This window comes from Dermochelys coriacea, chromosome 11 (genome assembly GCF_009764565.3).
Source record: "Dermochelys coriacea isolate rDerCor1 chromosome 11, rDerCor1.pri.v4, whole genome shotgun sequence".
Taxonomy (NCBI): Eukaryota; Metazoa; Chordata; order Testudines; family Dermochelyidae; genus Dermochelys; species Dermochelys coriacea.
Genome location: NC_050078.2, coordinates 76,832,116 through 76,853,054, shown reverse-complemented (window position 1 = coordinate 76,853,054; position 20,939 = coordinate 76,832,116). Strand labels below are relative to the sequence as shown.

Below are 20,939 nucleotides of genomic sequence, written 5' to 3'. Positions count from 1 at the left end.
TCAGCGGGGACAGCCTGGCTTTGATAAGGGGAACAGAGCAGAGAGCCGGTCATGAGTGTCCAGCATCTGGCTGTGCAGCAGATCCAGCAGACTGGGCACTGCTGGCGAGGATCTGGCAGTGAGGGAAAGGGGAGATGACATTAAGCCAGGCAGTAAGGAAGAGCCAACAAAGAAGAGGCCAAGGGCAGGGCTATGACCTGGGACAAAGGGCGAAGGTGCGTGGCGGGGCTTGTCAGGCACAGCTGAGCAGTTCCCCCTCCTGCAGCTGGTGATGGTGTGAGGCGCTTCTCACCATCTGCCTGTTCCAGGGCCTCAGTCTGTGCCAGAGCAGGCAGCGAGTCCCTCCCTGCTCCCGGGCTCTGACTGCGGGCCAGCCCCCCTCCCCTCCCAGCTCCCCGTGTCCTTCAGGCATAGCAGGGCGCCCAGCTGGTGGGAAGCAGCCACAGCATTGGCAGGGCTAGTAAGAGAGACTCTCTTCTCGAGCAAAGCAGCCCAGCCCTGCAAACGCTCACTCTGGGCAAATCCCAGCGGCTCCCGCGAACACATCCCCCGTGTTTAGGGGAGCAGTGTGTGTGCAGAGGCTGTTCCCATGCATTGTCAGATGAGCGTGATGGGGACAGCCCTGCCTGGTGCCAACAGCCTCCAGCACCCACTGATGTCAGCAGGGTGTCAGGAGCACCCTCCCCCACCCCTTCGGCTGGATCAAGCCCCTTCACAACAGCTGTGCGCATGGGGGCCAAGCTGACGTCCCTACCTCTCCTAGGGGTGGCAATGTCCAGGCTCCAGAGGACTGCATTGCACTGAACTCCCTTGTACAGTGCTGCTCCAGGAAGCGCCTGGCTCGGCTCTAGCTGCATGTGCGCTGAGAGTGATGTCAGGGGAGCGCGCACCATGACTTGCCGGGGTGCGGGTTAAGCAAGGACGCCTGTCGGTGCAATGATGCTTTGCTCTTTTATTCTGCAGGGAGATAAAGGAGACCTGGGTGTTAAGGTGAGCACGGTGACCACGGGGTGTTGTACAGAAGTGGGGTTACAGACAGGGGGCCCCTGCGCTGTACCGACAGGGGCATATACTCTTGCTGGCTGGCGTTCTTGCTGGGTGTCGGCCCAGGCCCGCGGCATGGCCTTGGGCTGTGCTGTCCATGCTGTTCCCTTGCTGTGGAGGCTGACTGACGAGTCATGTTCCATGCGGGGCCTGGGGGCGAGTGGTGCTGAGAGGCCAGAGCACCTGCTGGCTTCCCCGGCTCCGTGTGTCGGGAAGCCAGGCCCAGATTCGCACACGAATCCACTGGCCCTCGTTTGCTGAATCAGACCCTCGGAGGCAATCGCCCAGGACTAAATCCCAGGGGCCTTGCTCAGTTCTCACACATCCCTCACTGTCCTGGCTTGGCATCCTCGCCTCCCACAAACGTGCATGTTGAGCGAGTGCCTGTGAGACCGGCCGGCAGGCAGCCCGGGCGACAGCGGGGTGGGGGAGAGGGAGCACACACTAATGGCCGCTCGGGTGCGGCAGGCCCTGGGAGAAGAAAGCTGGGAGTGACGCCAGAGCTGGGCAGAGCGCCTGTCTTTCCTCAGCAGGTGCCTGGCATGCTGCTGTCTCACAACAGACATGCTGCCCAAGCTTGCAGCTCATAACCCTCCCCGGGCATTCAGGAGCAGACTGGGTCACAGGGCTCACTGTCTGCTGCACTGGAATGGCTGGCTTGGCGTGGCCTGTGGCAGTATCCGATACCATGGTGGTGGTGATTGGCATTGTCTCAGGAGCAGAGCCTGCTACGTACCAGGCCCCTTCCTGACGTGTCCTGCTCCAAGGAGCCCTCAGGCCAAGAACAGAGGCTGGGGCAGGGAAATCAGCCAGTTCAGCCTCTGGGGGGGCTGGGAGCACTGCATCCAGTGTGATCGGCTGCATGTCCCAGGCTGTGGGGCTGCCTGCGTCAGCTTGTGTGCGCAGACAGAGCCAAGCCAGAGAATCCCAGAGGTGACTCGTTCCTTCTCCATGTGGGACTGGCTGAGGGAACTAGGTGGGCATTTTGCATCACGCCTTGGGCCCACGCTGGGCCCAGCTCAGCGAGGCCAGAGCCTGGGCATTTCCAGGGCACAGCATCAGTGCAGAGTGAGGGAGCAGGGAACCCTGGGGATCCCGGCCACAGGCAGTGCCCAGGCCAGGCCGGGGAATGCAGCTCGTGGCTCATGGTTTCCCCTTTCATCCCCAGGGAAGTGCAGGATTTGGGTATCCCGGCTCAAAGGGCCAGAAAGGGGAGCCAGGTGCCCAGGGATCTCCTGGGCCCCCTGGCTCTACGGTGCAGCGTCTGGACGGCTCTGTGGTGGAGCAGGTCGCCGGGCCTCCAGGACCAACAGGGCCCCCAGGACTGCCCGGCAAAAACGGCCTCCCTGGCAAAGATGGAGAGCCTGTGAGTAAACTTCAACCCAACCAAGCTGGGGGCTGGGCCCTGGGGGCTGCTGGGCTCTCTCTGGGACGGGGGCCAGCAAATGCCTTCCTGTCCCAGGAGATGCCAGCGGAGTGCTATCTGTGGTGCTCGCTGCTGAGAGCTCCCTCTGTCCAGCTAGGGCCCTGTCACTCTCCTCCCCAGCCCTCCCCACGCACCCTGGCCCTTTGCGTCCCGGCTATGGGCTGGGTCCCGCTGCATTGCGTCTGTCCCCTGCTGCCCAGGACCCTGCCTTCCCCCCACCGCCACTTGCTCTGTTCGTCGCTCTGTCCCCATCTCCTCTCCCTCTCCACTGGTCCCACCTGAATGAGATTAGAAAGCTCCCCTTTCTCCTTACCGCTCCGTGCCCACAAGCTGGCCCCCCCGCCTCTGCCTATCTCCTTGCTTCCCTTTCTTGCCTCCTTCCCTGCTCCAGGCCTGCACTTCCCATCACCCCAGTTTCCTGTCGTGCCACCTGCCAGAGCTGCTGGGGCCAGCACAGACCCAGCCACCCTTGGCTGTTTGGTCCTGGAGCTGGGGGTGATCTCGGGGTGCTCATCCTCCCTTCCAGACATGCAGTGGAGAGAAGAGGGGCTTTGACATATTCTGAACCAGGCTGCGCGGGTGGGGCTTCTGAGCTGGGGCAAAGTGTGGCAGTAGCCCTGGCTGGTGCTGCTGAAACCCTACCAAAGCCCCCAGGGTGCTAGGTAAGAGAGGATGGGGAGTACTCTGAGGAGCCGGGGGCAGGGCAGGGCAGCACAGCGCATCCCCCAGGGCGTGGCTGGGTGGTGAATATCTACCTGTCTCGTTAACACCTCTCCATCTCTGACTCTAGGGTGATCCTGGTGAAGACGGGAAACCTGTAAGTGTCACCGTTTGCTTCCCCCTCGCACTGCCAGTGTGCTGGTGTACGCGTGTGCCACCTGCAGACACTCATGGGACTGGCCACAAGTACTCCTGTTCTCTTAACATGGGATGGGCTGAGTCATTGTTGTGTAGTGCATGCTTCCTAGTGCTCCATGCATGCTTCTCTACAGGCCTAGCAGGGGGTTACAGGAACACTGCTTAGAATGCACCTGTGAAAAGGGCCAGTGCTCTGGGGCATATTCACAGGGGTGGCATGTGTAACATGGGGGATCACTGTCCCGGTCTGCTCGGCACTGGCAAGGCCTCAGCTGGAGTCCTGGGTCCAGGTCTGGGTGCCACGCGTCAGGAAAGCTGTGGGCAGGTTGGAGAGAGTCCGGAGCACTGCAACAAAAATGAGAAAAGGGTTGGAAACCCTGACCTGTGAGAAAAGCTTAAAGAACTGGGCATGTTCCGTCTTGAGAGGAGAAGATGGAGGGGGGGACCTGAGAACAGACTTCAAATACATTAAGGGCTGTTACAAAAAGGATGGTGGTCAGTGTACCTTCTGGGATGCAGTAGGCCCTTGGCTCTCGCTCCCCATCAGTCTCTTTATTTCCCTTTGCAGGGTGATGTTGGGCCCCAGGGATTCCCTGGAACTCCTGGGGAGCCTGGCCTCAAGGGGCAGAAGGTGAGTTCCTGGCCCACGGGCTGAGTGGTGGCATGAAGGGAGGGTCTAACTGGCTCTCTCTGGCCCCAGGTGTGACCTCTTTGGAACCACCCTGTTTTGTGTGCTTAATGTGCAGTGGAGTAACAGAGAGCCAGTGTTACAAGCTCTGTTGTCTCTTCTGTGTGCTTAGGGTGAGCCTGGAGTCGGCGCAAGAGGCCCCCCTGGACTGCCCGGACCGCCCGGGACACCGGGCCTCTCTTCCAAACAGGACAAGCTGGTACGTTCCTGGGGGCCCTTTGGCATTGGGTCCGAGGACCTGGCGCTGACCGTCCTGCTGAGGGGCACAGATCCTGGCTCCTGCCATGGAACTGAGCGGCTGGCAGAGCTGGCACTTGCTGTGATGTTAGTACAGCAGTAAAATGGAGCAGCTCCACTCTGCAGTGTGAAGGGTGCTCACAGTTATCCCTACGCAACGCTTCCTTGTTGGGAAATGCCGATCCCATGAAATCAATCCTTCCACCAGAACTTACCAGTTTTATCAATTTTCAGTGAAAAGTTATGAGTTTATTCCTTTCAGTGAGGTCACAATCTTTTGTTTCAGAGTAGCAGCCGTGTTAGTCTGTATTCGCAAAAAGAAAAGGATCCGATGAAAAAGTAATGCATCCGATGAAGTGAGCTGTAGCTCACGAAAGCTTATGCTCAAATAAATTTGTTAGTCTCTAAGGTGCCACAAGTACTCCTTTTCTTTTTGCGAATCTTTTGTTTCAATCTTAGATAATAGAGACATTTTGCCTATTCTGTCATGTCATTGTCTAATATGTCCTGTCATTTATTTTATTTTTAATTTTATTTTTATACTATTTTGTTGCACTAATTGCAATAGGAAATTACCAGTTACAATAAGAGTGGAGTAAACAAAGGATCATTTACCAAACCAATTATTACCAATACCCATTCCAAAACCAATCACCAATTTATAAAATAAGTCTATTATATTGTCATTTATAATATTATATAAAAGTCAATGTTTTGACTATTGTTGTCATGTCACATCATATTATATCATATCATTATATAACAGTCAAAATGTTTCACTTTTATAATATGTTACAAATCATTCTATACTCTAGCAGAAAAGTTGAATCAATAAAGTTGAAATGAAACGTTTTGATTAAATGGCATTTCAGTTTTTCCTAAATGAAATTTTTGAATTGTGTTCCATGAGAGATTTTGAAATGTCAGTTCTTCACTCGGATTTGGAACCAACAGAAAACTGGAATTTTGGAATCGGAATCTTGGATTCTGCTACGTGCTCGGAACTGCCGGAGGAAGCAGGCTGGGCCCCGTAGACAGAGTCTATGCAGACAGGCCCCGTAGACAGAGGCTGTGCTCGGCGCTGCCGGAGGAAGCCGGCTGGGCCCCGTAGACAGAGGCTGTGCTCGGCGCTGCCGGAGGAAGCCGGCTGGGCCCCGTAGACAGAGGCTGTGCTCGGCGCTGCCGGAGGAAGCCGACTGGGCCCCGTAGACAGAGGCTGCAGCAGGGCTCAGGGCTCAACACCTTTTCCATGGGAGATATGGCCCTTACACAGAGGCCAGCCCAAGGTCTGGGCACCTCCTCAGCCCCACTCAGGCCTTGCTGTGAGTGGGTTCATGCAGCACCTGAGCCTCGTGCTGGGCGTTTGCCTGTGGGGAGTATCTGCCCTCTGTAGTTGGACTGTCCTGCTTTCTGTGCTGGTGTGGATAAGAAACTGCTCCCCCCCATGTCCAGTCTGACTCCCTCAGCCTCTCCGGAGGTGCTTTCTGCTAGTTCAGGAGCAGGGGCCGAGGTCTGGGCAACTGAACCTTTCACTCCCCAGCACCACAGAAGCGGGCTGAGTCCCTGCTGGCAACGTGTGCCAGTTCCCCTGTGCCATGGGAGTCACGTCTGTGTGCTTCTCTTCCAGACGTTCATCGACATGGAAGGCTCTGGGTTTGGAGGCGATCTGGAAAGCTTCCGGGTGAGTGGTGAAGCGCAGGGAAGGGGGCTGCTCCAGCTGCCTCTTGAGGGCTTCATTTGCCCTGGTGTTGGGCGGTATTCTACAGGCTGCCATGGTGAGTGGCACCAGACATGGCATGCCAAGGGACACCAGTTGGCGTCTGGAGATGGTGCCGCAGGCGCAGGAGAACATGTGTCCATGTGCAGCCAAACATCCTTTACTCTTTTTCAGGGCCCCCGAGGCCCACCAGGGCCCCCCGGACCTCCTGGGGTGCCTGGCCTGCCAGGAGAGCCAGGAAGATTTGGGATGAACAGCACTGAGCTGCCAGGACCCCCCGGCCTGCCAGGCAGAGCTGGCATCCCCGGAGCCAAAGGCCTACCAGTAAGCGTGGAGGGGAGCATGTGGTGGGAATGGCGATGTGTTCCAGGGCTGTTCCTGGTGCTTGCCGGCATTAAGGGAAGTGCCCCAGCATTTCCCATGGCAGGGCCAGTGCCAGGGCCTTTGGGTCTTGCTCTGGCTGGAGGTGCTGGAGCATGGGGGGGCATGGGGCACTGATTCTCATTGGAATTCGGGGTGGATGGACACCTGGTACACACGAACAGCAGCCATACCCAGGTGCTGCCTTTAGCTTGGGTGGTCAGAGGATGGGAGGTGCGGGGCAATAGAGTGGATGGAGACACCTGAGGAAACGTGTCAGCTCTAGGAGTGGGTGATGGCCTGGGCTGGTGGCTGGCGGCCCGTCCCCGGGCTGAGGCGTGGCTGGAGAGGAGCCTGGCAGGGATGACGGCCTGGGCTGGGGCATGGCTGGAGAGGAGCCCAGCAGGGGGCATGGCTAACGAGGAGCCCGGTGTGCAGTGACTCTCATCGAAAGCTAAAGCAACTCCCGGGCGTGACTGTCAGTGCGCAGCATGGTGGCCATGTACCGCTGAGGGCAGCTGGACCTTTTCCTCTGACATGTAAAGAGTTAATGCAATAAACCAGCATGAAAATGGCAGGTCTGAAATGTTTCCTCCAACTGACATTACCTCTCTCTAACTTTGCAGGGTCCTGCGGGTCCTCCAGGAGAAAATGGATCTGCTGGCCAGCCTGGGCTTCGAGGAGAACGGGTACGTGTCCCCTCTTAATGGGTCCTGGGCTAGAACCACAGACTCTTTGCAGTAACTCGCTGGCTAGAGGCTGGCAAGAGCCTGGGGGTAGCTCTGTCCTGCCCCAAGCCCTGCCTGGAGTCAGAACAAGTATCCTTTGCCTTGGGTAGTGAAAAGTATGGGATATATCACAACGGTGGCTGGGGGCAGGTCAGGGCATGCAGTCTGTGAGCCGACCGCAGCTGTGTGGTCTTGCTCTGCGTTTGTGCAGCGCCTAACACGAAGGGATCCAGGGCCATCCCTGGCCTTCTAGGTGCTCAAATAGTACACATCATAGAGCGTCATAAGAAATCCCATCTCAGGAGCAAGCCTGGCCCACGGCAGGGGTCGGTGGCAAAGGGCTGGAGGGAACTTGCGTGCCCCTGGTGTGCTGAGCGAATGTGACGGACAGACGGAGAGGGCTGGACAGGAGGCATAGCAGGAAATGCAGCTATCAGGGAGTGGAAAATAAAGCAGCCCACACCCCACTCATATGCCCCCACTTCAGCTGGCATCTGCCCAGCACGCCCACTGCGGATGGCAGCCTGGTGGTTGCCACTGACTCGGGCTGACATTGGTCCCCGCAGGCTGCCTTGTCCCTGCCCACAGAGTGCAAACCTGCAGCAGGGTCCCCAATGATCACGGCTGACTGGGGACTATGGACGGGGCCTCTGCTCCCAGCGTCCCCTCGTGGACAGAGTGTGGGATGTGCGGCCGCTGTGTGGAGCCGGTGTGAGGCTGCTGTGCAAGCCTGCTGCAGTCCTTCACGGCGTGCCACACCTTCAGTGTCCTGGCTGGAGTCTGTGCACTGCCACACACCTGGCAGGATCCTTTGTGCTCCACGCATGCTGTGCACCAGGGAGCGAGCGCCCCCAGAAATCGGGGATCAGACCTGTGTTAACTGTGGTAGCTTTCTTGGTGGCGGGAAGCTGTTCTGGTCACTATTGCGACTGTCCTGGGTGCCCAGGATCGGATCTTGAGCAGGGCTGTGGTAGCTCTGCTGGTGGAAGTGTACCCAGACTTGTAGCTAAGGGCGTGTGAGGTAATAATGTATCCCCAGCTCTGTGTCAAAAAAGACTCCAAAGAAGTGTGTGAACAGGTAACCCACCATGACTTCCAGGTTACACAGTCCCCCCAGCTGTCCTAGTGTGCCACTGGACCGGACAGCTCTCCCCTCTGCCCTGGCCTGCAGCACTCTGTCTGACGATTCACTCTTCCTTCCCTTCTTGTTCCCAGGGGGACCCAGGCGAGCTTGGCCTCCCCGGAGCTCCTGGACCCAAGGTACAGTAACCTCCCCTCCCCCAGAACTGTTGTCTTGCTCTGAGATAACTCTGCCCCTTGTAGTGCAGGTGACTTGGAAACCAGCACCCAGATTCCATTGGGGATCTATCTGCTCTCGTTCAATTGCAGGCTGTACCCAGCCAGGGTGGGTGGAAGGGAGAGCTCATGGCAGGTGTCACAGGCAGGCCTGTGATGTGTGGCTAAGTTCAGGAAGAGACGGGAAACGTGACACGTGATGTGCCGCTCGCACATCTCCTGAGTGGTGGCCGGCAGTGTGGTGCCAGGGCACTGCCATCTTGTTGCCAGCTCAGTCACTGAATCGGGTTGTGATGCTGACCAGGAAACACTCTGTGCTTCACCTTTCCCACCTGTGAAATGGGGACTCTGCACCTTTACGGTAAAGAGCTTTCCCATCAATGGCTGCACAGCTTCCAGCATAGCAGCAGGTGTTACATGCTGGCCAGGAGGATACAAGGATACCTCAGACCTCAGCACGATTGTCGGAGAGCAACTCTCTTTCCCAGCCACGGATCAGCATGGGGGAGGTCTTGGTGCAGGACACTGTCCCATGTATATCTGCAGTTTGGCTCAGGGCTCGTCACAATCCTGGCTGAGCTTACAACGTGACTAGTGGAAATACTTTTTAACTCGTATGCTCAGCACATTCAATGCAGTCACTGATGTGGGATAAGGCCCCAATCCTGCAAACACTCGCTTGTGTAACTTTACTCTCCTCTTGTGAGCAGAATTCCATGCCGCCCTGAGGCTTCGCACGGTCAGGCCTTCCCCATACCCACAAGGCGTCCATCTGACAGTCACTATTCGGACGTCTGTGCTTTAAACTGAAACGGGACCTTAACATTATCTAAACTTTAACAAAATTCCATATGGCAAAAGCCATTTGCTTTATGGCTTCTCTTTCAAGCTCTTGGGTCTCTAATTTCTTCTTCTTGATTTTTATTTTCTTCCGAGAACTGCCACAGCCTAGATCCACCAAGAAAGCCAAAGTGTAGTTTTCCTAATTGGGAAAGGCTATTTCTGCTGGTTTTTTGATGGATGTCCCACGCAGAAGGAACTCAATGTAATTTTAAAATATTGGGAATTTTCAGTGCTGCAAAACTGGCTCTGGCGCTCAAGCGCGTGGAGTTTTAATAGTAGATAGAGCGCCCCGTTAGAAATAGAAATCCAGAATCAAATCCAGGGGATGATCCACATAAGAGGAGGAGTGCTGGCCAACTAGCTTACAGCAATTGCCATTCCTGAGACAACCATTCCCATGTCGACGAGCGGTGCACAGAGATACTTGAATTGGGAATGAATACAGTGGATCAGTACCTGCATTTAGGCCATTTACCCTTGGCCAATTCAGTGGCTCCTTCAGTCTCCTGATTACCCACTGTGGGTCCCGTTCCCTGCATGTTCCCCTCTGCCTGCCACTGGTGTTTTGTTCTGTCCTGCCTCTTTCCTCTGTCTCGCTCTCCAGAGCACACGTATAACTGATGTCATGTCTGGGCTGGGTGAGGGCAGCATGTGCTTGGAAGCACACATGCTCTTCCTGAGGGTCTGTGGGCACAAAACAACTCAAGCCCTTCTGGCTGAGCACCAGGGTGCGGAAGCTCTGGGCCGAGGCTGCAATTCCCCAGTGCCCTGGAGCGTGCGCTGTGTCCGTTGTGACTCAGTCACAGCAGCGAGACACGGAGGCTTCCCGTTAAATCTGGGCCTGAGTGCTAGAAAGAATTGGGGCCTAGATCTGCAGTTCTCCAGGCCATGTCCCCAGCTGTTGGGAGCGGGTGAGATGCATCGCTCTGCACAGGGTGGGTATAAGGCCTGGGCTCCACTCACATGGATGCTACTCTGGAGGGGTAGTCGGAGGGCCCAGGGTGAGCACGTGGATCCATTGTGCTAAACCGAAGCCGCTGGGGCCAGCGCCCAGCTGGTGCACGTTGGCATCAAGACGTGAAGTTGACAGAGCTCCATTGATTTACACCAGCCAGGGCAGGAGCTGGCTTCTGGGTTTGAGCTCATTGCTAGGTCCCGTGTGGAATCTGGGACTGATCTAACAGAAGATAGGAATACGAACTCCTGAGCCTGTTTCCCAGCAAAGGGTTGTTTTGGAAGGCCATGGGGCTGTAACGTCTGCTCTGCCACCAGTGCTCATAGGAAATGATTTCTTTTCTCTTGTCACTCTTCTCTCCGTCTCCACTCACTCTTTTCCCATCTAATCAGAGCAACCTGCCTCCTATCCCTTCCTACCTGCTAGAGCTGCTTTCTTACTACTCTACATCCCCACCTGTGGGAGAGACCAGGTTCGAGGTAAAGGTTCCGTGCATGCGTGCCGACGGTATGGCTTAGACAGGCGCATGTGTCTCAGAGCTCTCGCTGTCAAAAATAAGAGAATCCTATGGAGGAAAGTCACTTAAATCCAGTTGCTCTGTGTGGTTCTGCATGTCAGGTTATCAATGGCAAATCTGTGCTCTTTGAGCTTGTTTGTAGGTTGAGTCCAGTGCATCCAAACTCTGCCCAGCCATGTGGGGGGTGGTTGCCTCTCTTACACCGGAGGCGAGTGATCACATGTCATCAGTTATGGAATTACACTTTTTATGCTACAAAATTGGTTGGAATTTTTTCCATGAGATCAGTGGAAGTGTTGTGTTACTGAATATAAAGAGCTACTAGATTTAAAAGTCTGGTGGCAGCGTAGAAACACAAAGCAGTGACAGACTGAGGCAAAGCAAGCCTGAGAAGCATCCGTCTCCTGGGTTAATTGCATGTCTGGGTTAATTGCAGGTCTCTTTTGTGTATGGTTTATAGGTACTTGTAAAAGCATTTATTCAGTGCAAGCAGGAAAGCATTTGAAATGCTGACCTTTTCTTTATTACTGTCTGAGGAGTTAATAACGTGGATAACGTAGTTCACAATTTCTGTTGAATATTGCTCCTTCCATACGGTATTTTCATTCTGTATTGCCCACCGTCTGCACAACCCTTAATGCTCTGATAGTGAGAGGGAAATGTCATGCAAAGTCAAACTTCCGAGTGCAGCGAATGGCTCTGTCTGACCAATGAGGAAAACATGAAGTGGGCTGGGCTAAGCCAGGGGCATGCCTCTGAGCTCCCAGGACGTACAGAATTGTACTAGGAGACACAGTGCAGGGTCTCTGCACATGTAACTTGCAGAGGGATGCTAGCCGTTCCCTTGCTTCCTTGTACGTGTGTGGAGAGGTACTTTGACTCAGTTCATTGGCTTTCCAGCTGGCAGGCTTTTGAGCAGCATTTCCTTAGAAAGAATTAGGTTGGTAGTTTCATGCACATACCCTGGGGGACGTTTTCCACTCTGCAGAGAGCACTGATCTTGCGATACAGGGGTGGGACTGGCAGTCTCCGCTCAGGAGCGGAATGGGTGCTGCAGGGCAGAGGAAGGGTGCCCCAGCAGAGCAGTGAGGACGCAGAACCTGCCCTCACCGTACCTGGCACTAACTGTGGGGGTGAGTTTCTCACCTTCCTGAAAGGTGCGTTCACCCAGAATGTGCCTGTGTCTCTCATCAAATCTGCCAGCGCAAGCGGTTCTGGGACTGGCTGGGAAGTGCTGGCAACTGACATGGGTCTCGGGTCGCTTGTTTTGTTTGTCTGATTTGCTGCTCAGTCTTGGCTTGTGCTGTCCTTCCGGCTGCGGGGCAGTGGGGGAGGGAACGCTCCCCTCCGCTCTGGGCTGTTCGATCCCATTGCTCTGGCGAGACAGGGCCATGTGTGCCTGGGAGCTACCCTCCCCCGCAGGCTCTGCGGCCTCAGAGCTCGGGCCATAGCATGGCTGCGTGACAGGGTTCCTTTTGTTCCTACTTGCAGGGCGGTAAGGGCGAGATGGGGCTGGCCGGAGCCCCAGGGGAAACCGGGCTGGCAGGCCTTCCTGGACCTATGGGACCACGAGGACCACCAGGTCCCCCAGGCCCTGCTGGACCTCCTGGGCCAGGCTACGAGGTTGGATTTGTAAGTACCAGCTGTGGCTGCTAAGCAGATTGAAATCCTAACACTCCATTCCTGCCATGAGTTAGTGGGCATCCTGCAGGGGGAGCATGTTGCCTCTGTGCTCTGGGGGCCCTGCTCGAGGCGTCCTGCAGGGAGTACGTTGCCCATGTGCTCTGGGGGGGCCCACTTGAGGGGGTCCCGTGGGAAGCGCATTGCCCGTGTGCTCTGGGGGCCCCACCCGGGCATCCCATGAGGAGCACGTTGCCCGTGTGCTCTGTGCGGGCCCCACTTGGCAGATCCTGCAAAGGGCACATTGTTTGTGTGCTCTGCGGGGCTGGACTCGGGGTCCCGTAGGGAGCGTGTTGTCTGCCCGCTCTGGTGCCTGCATTGGACCCTCCATTGGGACCCTAATGGGATCCCAGTTCTTGCTTGTAGGACCCCCTTTCTGGGCTGATGTGTGTGCCCAGCCCCCTCACTCTGACCTGCAACCCGCTAGTCAAGTGGCTTTGAGCTGGCAGGCCCTGCAGCAGTGTGGTGGGGCAGAACTCCAGTGTCCCTCCCAGTGTGTGGGGAACCTTTCCCTTCCCACTGCTCCGGCGGGATACGGGGAGGGGAAGGGCCTGCCCCTGGGAGTTCTGGCTGTGCACAGTAACGGTGCCTCTCAGGCGGCTGCTGTTCTGCTGTCCGAGCACAGAGGCCTGCATGCTGTGCCCCGGGTACCACATGCCACCACTGCTTCGCTATGTGAAGAAAAGGCCAAGCTGACGGCTAGGCCCTGGGCTCCCGGCTGACACGGCTCCCATTTGCTGTTTGCTTGTTGTGATTCTGCCTTACAAAACAGCCTAGCTTCCATGCCTCTGCCCTCACTTTGGCCTGGGTGGCGGAGTGAGCCGTGTTTGCATCTCACCGGGTGTTTGTTACCCTAGGGCGACATGGAAGGCTCGGGGATGCCTTTCCTTTCTACCTTACCTGGAGAACGCGGACCCGAAGGGCTGCAGGTAAGTCCCCCTGGCCGTCAGTTAACCCTGGCTCTCCCTTCCTGAGGATTCTTCCACCCTGCCCAGGAAACCGGGCATTGCACAGGGTGCTAAGCAAGGAAATGACCCCCCAAGTCCATGGACTTCATGTCTGCAGCTCGAGCCTGTAGCTGCCAACTCCCTCCCAGACCCCCAACAGGCCAGCTTGCCAGGCAGCGCCTGCCCCGACCCCCGGCAGGCCACCCGCCCGGACCCCCGGCAGGCCCGCTGGCCGGGCAGCACCCTCCCGGACCCATGGCAGGCCAGCTTGTGAGGCAGGGAGTGTGAAGCCAGCAGGGGCAGGTGTTTGCAGAGCGCGGGGGGGGGGAGGGATGCTGGGAAAAGCCTTCTCCTGCTGGTGCTGGCTGGGAGTGAGCGACAGCGCCCCCAGGGGCAGCGTGTGATCCTGGGGGCTCCGCTGGTGTCATTCTGTAGTGAAATTATTAACAAACACCAAAGTACCCAGCGGTTCAGGGGCTTCTGAGGGGACACACGCTCATTCGCCTGATACCGTGTTGTATTTATTCACTGTTCATACAGGGGCCACCGGGACTCCCCGGACTCAAGGTCAGGAGCCATTGGGAATCTATTTGTACCCGTCTGCCCTAGCAGGACTTGGACTGTTCAGCCCCAGCCAAGAGTACAGTGACACGTGTCCTCTGATGAAAGGGCCAATCCCTGGGGCTGGTCCAGCTCCTGTCCCTGGGGAGCGCTGTTCTCGGGGGAGTCCCCCTCTCGAGCAGAGTGGGGAACTTTCCCCCGCCCTCCTATGTTCTCCACTCTGGCATGTGTTACAGACGATCCTGCCCCCTTCTCTAATAGGCATTGACCAGATCACGTGGGAACACGGAAGTCAGCAGAGAGCACAGCAGGAGTTAGGATATTTTGCCGTTGTCTCAAAAAATCTGAGCAGTAGCCTTTCGGCGTGGTCGATCTGACCAGCGCATGTCTGGTCCGTTCTGAGCGCTGGTCAGATCGACCACGCCGAAAGGCTACTGCTCAGATTTTTTGAGACAACGGCAAAATATCCTAACTCCTGCTGTGCTCTCCGCTGACTTCCGCGTTCCCACATGATCTGGTCAATGCGGTACACATTACACAGAGTGTCGCTGTGCTGTTATCCAGCCGAGTGCTGCCCCACTACCAGTCTGCAAGGGAGGAATCCTGGCCCTGCTGAATCGAAGGGAGTTTTGCCATTGAATTCCCTGGAGCCAGGATGTCCCCCCAGGACTTTTCCGTGATATTTGTTATTCCTTTGCCTCCCAGCAGAGTTGTTTATGCTGAGACATGCCTCTCCCAGCAAGGAGCTGTTTTTGTGCGGGGACAAACCCCACCCCATCCCCAGGAGTGCTCTGAAAGCCTGGGCGGAGGTTTCCAGAGGCACAAAGGGCAGGTAGGGGCCTGGCTGCTGCTGAGTCATTGGAAATTAGCCATCTGACTGCCCTTTGTGCCTTGAGAAATCATTGCCTTGGAAGGAAGGACGGTGTTGGTGAGCCATAGCATGGGTACAGGGAGCTTGGCTGTCAGCCCCTTGGCCCCTTCACATGCCTGATCCATGGGGTGGTCTGTGCAACCTCTGAAATGTGCATTTCCAGCACCCATTTCCCATGCTACACGCAGGAGAGCTCCTCCTCCTTACTGATTTACTGTTCTTTACCTTCCAGGGGGACACTGGCAGCCCTGGGCTGCCTGGCTTGCCAGGACAAAAGGTAGGATCACTTCATAGAGCTGCAGAAAATCTTCCACCCCGTCTTATGAGTTCTAGCCGGAGGGATGATGGCTCCACTCCTGCCCCGCCCAGTACATTAGAAGACCGGGAGCCAATTCAAGCCAAAAAAGCGTGTTTTAGTGTCTAGACTGTAGGGGTGGGGGTGTTTTTTTTTTTTTTTTGTGGATTCTGAATGTCAAGACCCTGAATTCAGAGAGCCTCCCTGCTGACACCTTGTCACTGTTGAGCATTTTGAAATGTGAGCCCTTGATACCATCCTCCAGCCCCTCCTGACTGACAAGCCAGCTGACGCATGAAACCACTTTGTTTGGATTTCAGTTATTTGTAACGAACACTTCAGAGTAATACCTTGTTATGCAGCAGGGTTAGCTCCCAGGTACATATGTGATGTCTGCATTAGCAGTATACCTTGCTGGTACGTCCCTCCCCTGCCCCGAACTGAGACGTGATGGTGTACGTACATGTAGAGAGAGGAGACAGGCCGCTGCATCTAGAAACAGTGACGCTGATGCTGCCTTACTTCCTGGCGGCTGGGCGAGCCCGCTCTGCCTGGCGGCGGTCGAGCTGCAGAATGCTGCTGTTCTGATGCTGCTGGTTCTGCTGTTCAGGAGCACCAGCGTTAGCGGCACTCAGCAACCTGCTGATCCATAGATCTCAACGTTACTTGAGGCCACAGGCTCAGTTTGGTGGCGAAGGTGCTCGGCCAGGTTTATTGTTAGCAAAGCACGGTCCTAGCGCCCTGTCCAATGGGTCACAGGGACACTAACACATGGCTGCCCGAGACTCTCTTGAGAATGCAGGATGTTCTTGTACCATGCTCTCTGGTCAGGAAGGTGCGTGCTTGGCGAGCTAATATTTGGTGTGTTACTGTTCTGCTAAGACCAGGCCTACTTTGGTTCATACTGTTATCCATGCCTAGGGCTTCAGCAAGGCCTAACATGGAAAGGGTTATAGGACCTGTGACCCACGGAATCCGCGCCAGATAGCGTCTTAGAGCGGTTCACAAAGGATGAGGATGTCTTGCACCATGTTCCAGAAATAGGATACGTACATTGAAACCACCTTCACAAGGTATAGCTGCAGCCATGGTGACACAGAATCACTGGACGGGAAGGGCCCTCGAGAGGTCGTCTAGTCCAGTCCCCTGGACTCGTGGCAGGACTAAGTATTATCTAGACCATCCCTGACACATGTTTGTCTAACCTGCTCTTATCAGTCTCCAATGATGGAGATTCCACAACCTCCTTAGGTAATTTATTCCAGTGTTTAACCACCCTGACAATTAGGAAATTGTCCTAATGGCCAATCTAAACCGCCCTTGCTGCAATTTAAGGCCATTGCTTCTTGTCCTATCCTCAGAGGTTAAGAAGAACAATTCTTCTCCCTCCTCCTTGTATCAACCTTGTATGTACTTGAAAATGTTATCATGTCGCCACTCAGTCTTCTCTTTTCCAGACTAAACAAACCCAAATTTTTCAATCTTCCCTCATGGGTCATGTTTTCTAAACCTTTAATCATTATTGTTGCTCTTCTCTGGACTTTCTCCAATTTGTCCACATCTTTCCTGAAATGTGGCACCCAGAACTGGACACTCCAGTCCAATACTCCAGTTGAAGCCTAATTAGCACAAAGTAGAGTGGAAGAATTTCTTCTCATGTCTTGCTTACAACAATCCTGCTAATACATCCTAGAATGATGTTCACTTTTTTTGCAACAGTTGTTACACTGTTAACTCATATTTAGGTTGTGGTCCACTGTCACCCCCAGATCCCTTTCCGCGGGTACTCCTTCCTAGACATTCATTTCCCTTTTTGTATGTGTGCAACTGATTGTTCCTTCTTAAGTGGAGTACTTTGCATTTGTCTTTACTAAATTTCATTCTATTTACTTCCGACCATTTCTCCAGTTTGTCCAGATCATTTTGAATTGTAATCCTATCCTGCAACCCCTCCCAGCTTGGTATCATCCGCAAACTTTATACGTGTACTCTCTATGCCATTATCTAAATCATTGATGAAGATATTAAACAGATCCGTGGGGGACCCCACTCGTTATGCCCTTCCAGGATGACTGTGACCCACTAATAACTACTCTCTGGGAACGGTTTTCCAGCCAGTTATGCACCCACCTTATAGTAGCTCCATCCAGGTTGCATTTCCCTAGTTTGTTTATGAGAAAGTCATGTGAGACAGTATCAAAAGCTTTACTAAAGTCAAGATATGCCACGTCTACCGCTTCCTCCCCCAATCACAAGGCTTGTTACCCTGTCAAAGAAAGCTATCAAGTTAGTTTGACACAATTTGTTCTTGACAAATTCATGCTGACTGTTACTTATCACCTTATTATCTTCTAGATGTTTGCAAATTGATTGAATAATTATTTGTTCCATTATCTTTCTGGATACAGAAGTTAAGCTGACTGGTCTGTAATTCCCCAAGTTGTCCTTATTTCCATTTTTATAGATGGGCACTAGATTTGCGCTTTTCCACTCTTCTGGAATCTCTCCCATCTTCCATGACTTTTCAAAGATAATCGCTAATGGCTCCAATATCTCCTCAGTCAGCTCCTTGAGTATTCTAGGATGCATTTCATCAGGCACTGGTGTCTTGAAGACAACTAATTTATCTAAGTAATTTTTAACTTGTTCTTTTCCTATTTTAGCCTCTAGCCTACCTCATTTTCACTAGTTAGATGTCCAGTCACCACCAACCTTCTTGGTGAAAACCGAAACAAAGAAGTCATTAAGCACCTCTGCCATTTCCACATTTTCTGTTCTTATTTCCCCTGCGTGCGCACGCCCTCCCCCCCCCCAATTGAGTAACGGGCCTACCCTGTCCTTAGTCTTCCTCTTGCTTCTAATGTATTTGTAGAATGTTTTCTTGTTACCCTTTATATCTCTAGCTAGTTTGATCTTGTTTTGTGCCTGGCCTTTCTAATTTTGTTCCTACATTCTTGTGGTGTTTGTTTATATTCATCCTTTGTAATTTGACCTAATTTCCACTTTGTGTAGGATTCTTTTTTGATTCTTAGATCATTAAAGATCTCCTGGTAAAGCCAGGGTGGTCTCTTGCCATACTTCTTGTCTTTCCTATGCAGTGGGCAAGTTTGCTCTTGTTCCTAATAAAGTCTCTTTGAGAAACTGCCAACTGTCTTCAATTGTTTTTCCCCTTAGACTTACTTCCCATGGGATCTTACCTACCAATTCCCTGAGTTTGCTAAAGTCTACCTTCTTGAAGTCCACTGTCTTTATTTTGCTGTTCTCCCTCCTACCGTTCCTTAGAATCATGAATTCTATCATTTCACCCAAGCTGCCTTCCACTTTCAAATTCTCAACCAGTTCCTCCCTATTTGTCAAAATCAAATCTAGAACAGCCTCTCCCCTCATAGCTTTCTACACCTTCTGAAATAAAAAATGGTCTCCAATACATTCCAAGAACTTGTTGGATAATCTGTGCCTTGCTGGGTTGTTTTCCCAACAGATGGCTGGGTGGCTGAAGTCCCTCATCACCACCAAGTCCTGGGCTTTGGCTGATTTTGTTAGTTGTTTAAAAAAACCCTCATCTATCTCTTCTTCCTGGTTAGGTGGTCTGTAGTAGACCGGGCCATGACATCACCCTTGGTTTTTACCCCTTATATCCTTACCCAGAGACTTTCAATAAGTCTGTCTCCTATTTCCATCTCAACCTCAGTTCAAGTGTATATGTTTTTAATGTATAAGGCAACACCTCCATGCTCTTTTCCCTGCTAGTCCTTTCTGATCAAGCTGTACCCTTCTATACCAATATTCCAGTCATGTGTATTATCCCACCAGGTCTCTGTGATGCCAACTATGTCATAGTTGTGTTTATTTACTAGCTTTTCGAGTTCTTCCTGCTTATTCCCCATACTTCTCGCATTAGTACACAGACATCTAAGATACTGATTTGATTCCTCTCGCCCCCAGTTCTCTTTTGTCTCTCCTTTATCCCTGATGTAACAGCCTATGCTCCCCCCCAGATTCCGACCCTTCTCCCAGGTCTTCATGTATTTAACTTACATGTGGGCTTTGATCACATGCCCCCTTCCAAGCTAGGGTAAAGCCCTCCTCACTAGGTTAGCCAGTCTGTATACAAATATGCTCTTCCTCTTCCTCAGTAGGTGGACCCCATCTGTGCTTAGCAGTCCTTCTTCCTGGAACAGCATCCCGTGGTCAAGGAAGCCGAAGCCCTCCTGGTGACACATCCTTGCAGCCAGGCATTCACCTCCAGGATGCATCTGTCTCTGCCTGGGCCCCTACCCTTGACCAGAAGGATCGAAGAGAACACCACCTGTGCTCCGAATTCCTTCACCCTTACTCTGAGTCTTGTAGTCACTTCTGATCTGCTGAGGGTCATACCTCGCAGTATCATTAGTGCCCACATGGATGAGCAGCATGGGGTAATAGAGGACCAGATGATCCTCCACAATCCTTCTGTAGCGGCTCGGATACGGACCCCTGGCAGGCAGCATACCTCCCGGGATGCCATGTCAGGCGACGGATGGGTGCCTCATTGGGATCAGCCTGAAGCTAGAGACGCTCAAGATTTGGGCTCTTAGCCTTGACCAGTGCAGCTGGCTGGTGGAAGACATTGCAAACATGAAAGACCCCAATGAGGCACAAATACGAGTGCTCCCCAAAGAAGTAATGAAATTCAGCATTGGTGCAGATGCACTGGATAGAGAAGCCATTGAAGAAGCTAGCGCTTTGCATCAATCCCTTACACCCCAGGAAGCACCAGAGGGCAATAACAGACGGTGGTGGTAGTGGCACCACCATTGGTCAGTGTAGATGACGCACTGTAATGGCATGTGCTTCTCTCACTAGTCAGGAGGGCCCAGTCAGCTACTGAGGCCGCAAATAGGGACACTTTAGGCAGGATTAGGAACAGTCTCACCTATGCAGGAACAGGCAGTGTCTGTATAAAGCCAGGTAACTGACTGCAGATGGGATCTGGTGCTGGGGTAGGCTGCAGTCACTCTGTGGGGAGGGAGTTGGAGGCTGGCAAACCCAGAGAGTGGGGAAGTCAGACAGGTAGGAAGAAGCCCAGAGAAACAGCAGCAAGGCATAGGACTGTACCTGGACCATGGCTGCTTGTTACAGGGTTCCTGGACTAAAACCCAGTATAGAGGGTGGGCCTGGGTTCCCCAACCCGTCACCGGGGAGTGGCCAGGTTATGGGAGGCACCAGCTGAACAGTGAGTCTGAAAAGACTTTGAATGCCCCAGAAGGGGAGGACCTTATTGACTTGGCCAGAGGCCAAGCCATGAGGAGAAGACTGCTGATCCTGGAGTGAGCAGGGCCACGGAGTGAGACAAGGTGGGGGAAGACACCACTGGAGGGAGAGTGCAAGACTGGCGGAGCTAATTCCCAGGACAGCCAGCAGGAGACGCCACAAGCAATGAGTGAACACACGCTTACAAGTGCTGTTCGCCAAATGCCAGAATTTGAACGTAGCTGGCCCAGATGGTTGTATGACACAATGTCAAGGGTAATAGAGGCACTGGCAGTGACCAAAAAAAGCAGGTACAGGTTGGTATTGGATACTAGCCTTATCTATTCAAAAGTGATTGGCCTACAAGCAAGTTCATGAGAAGTTGACATCAAGAATATTTTATCACAGGAGTTGCTCCTCTACCAAGCCTCAAGAAGCAGCTGCAGACTGAGGTGTCAACTAGATATACTTCACAAGAAATCACCGGCTTGTTCACTGGCGGTTCCGCAGTTCTTTGGATAGTTCACTGGCCAGCAGGTGGTATCATCAAGGACTTTATGACCAGTTTCAAAGTCTGCCTTGAGCACAAGCGAGCAGCAGGTGATGTGTATCTTGTCTTTGGCAGGTTCCAAGAATTCAGCACAAAGAGGGTCGCAAGATCTAGCAGAGCTACAGAAACAAACG

General features: G+C 53.6%; 1 protein-coding gene across 7 annotated transcripts in view; it reads left to right on the top strand.

Moving 5' to 3' along the window:
• COL18A1 (collagen type XVIII alpha 1 chain) overlaps nucleotides 1–20,939 on the top strand; it is a 241,149-nt gene that overhangs the window by 188,777 nt on the left and 31,433 nt on the right. For 6 of the 7 annotated variants that reach the window (XM_038421864.2, XM_038421865.2, XM_038421859.2 and 3 more), the window contains 13 exons: nucleotides 964–990; nucleotides 2,213–2,410; nucleotides 3,261–3,287; nucleotides 3,897–3,959; nucleotides 4,129–4,215; nucleotides 5,881–5,934; nucleotides 6,145–6,294; nucleotides 6,957–7,019; nucleotides 8,274–8,318; nucleotides 12,161–12,301; nucleotides 13,207–13,278; nucleotides 13,837–13,863; nucleotides 14,961–15,005. In XM_038421864.2, coding sequence (XP_038277792.1) covers nucleotides 964–990; nucleotides 2,213–2,410; nucleotides 3,261–3,287; nucleotides 3,897–3,959; nucleotides 4,129–4,215; nucleotides 5,881–5,934; nucleotides 6,145–6,294; nucleotides 6,957–7,019; nucleotides 8,274–8,318; nucleotides 12,161–12,301; nucleotides 13,207–13,278; nucleotides 13,837–13,863; nucleotides 14,961–15,005 — 999 coding nt within the window. The remainder of the gene's footprint in view (nucleotides 1–963; nucleotides 991–2,212; nucleotides 2,411–3,260; nucleotides 3,288–3,896; nucleotides 3,960–4,128; nucleotides 4,216–5,880; nucleotides 5,935–6,144; nucleotides 6,295–6,956; nucleotides 7,020–8,273; nucleotides 8,319–12,160; nucleotides 12,302–13,206; nucleotides 13,279–13,836; nucleotides 13,864–14,960; nucleotides 15,006–20,939) is intronic. The other variant, XM_043505772.1, reaches the window with a different exon arrangement.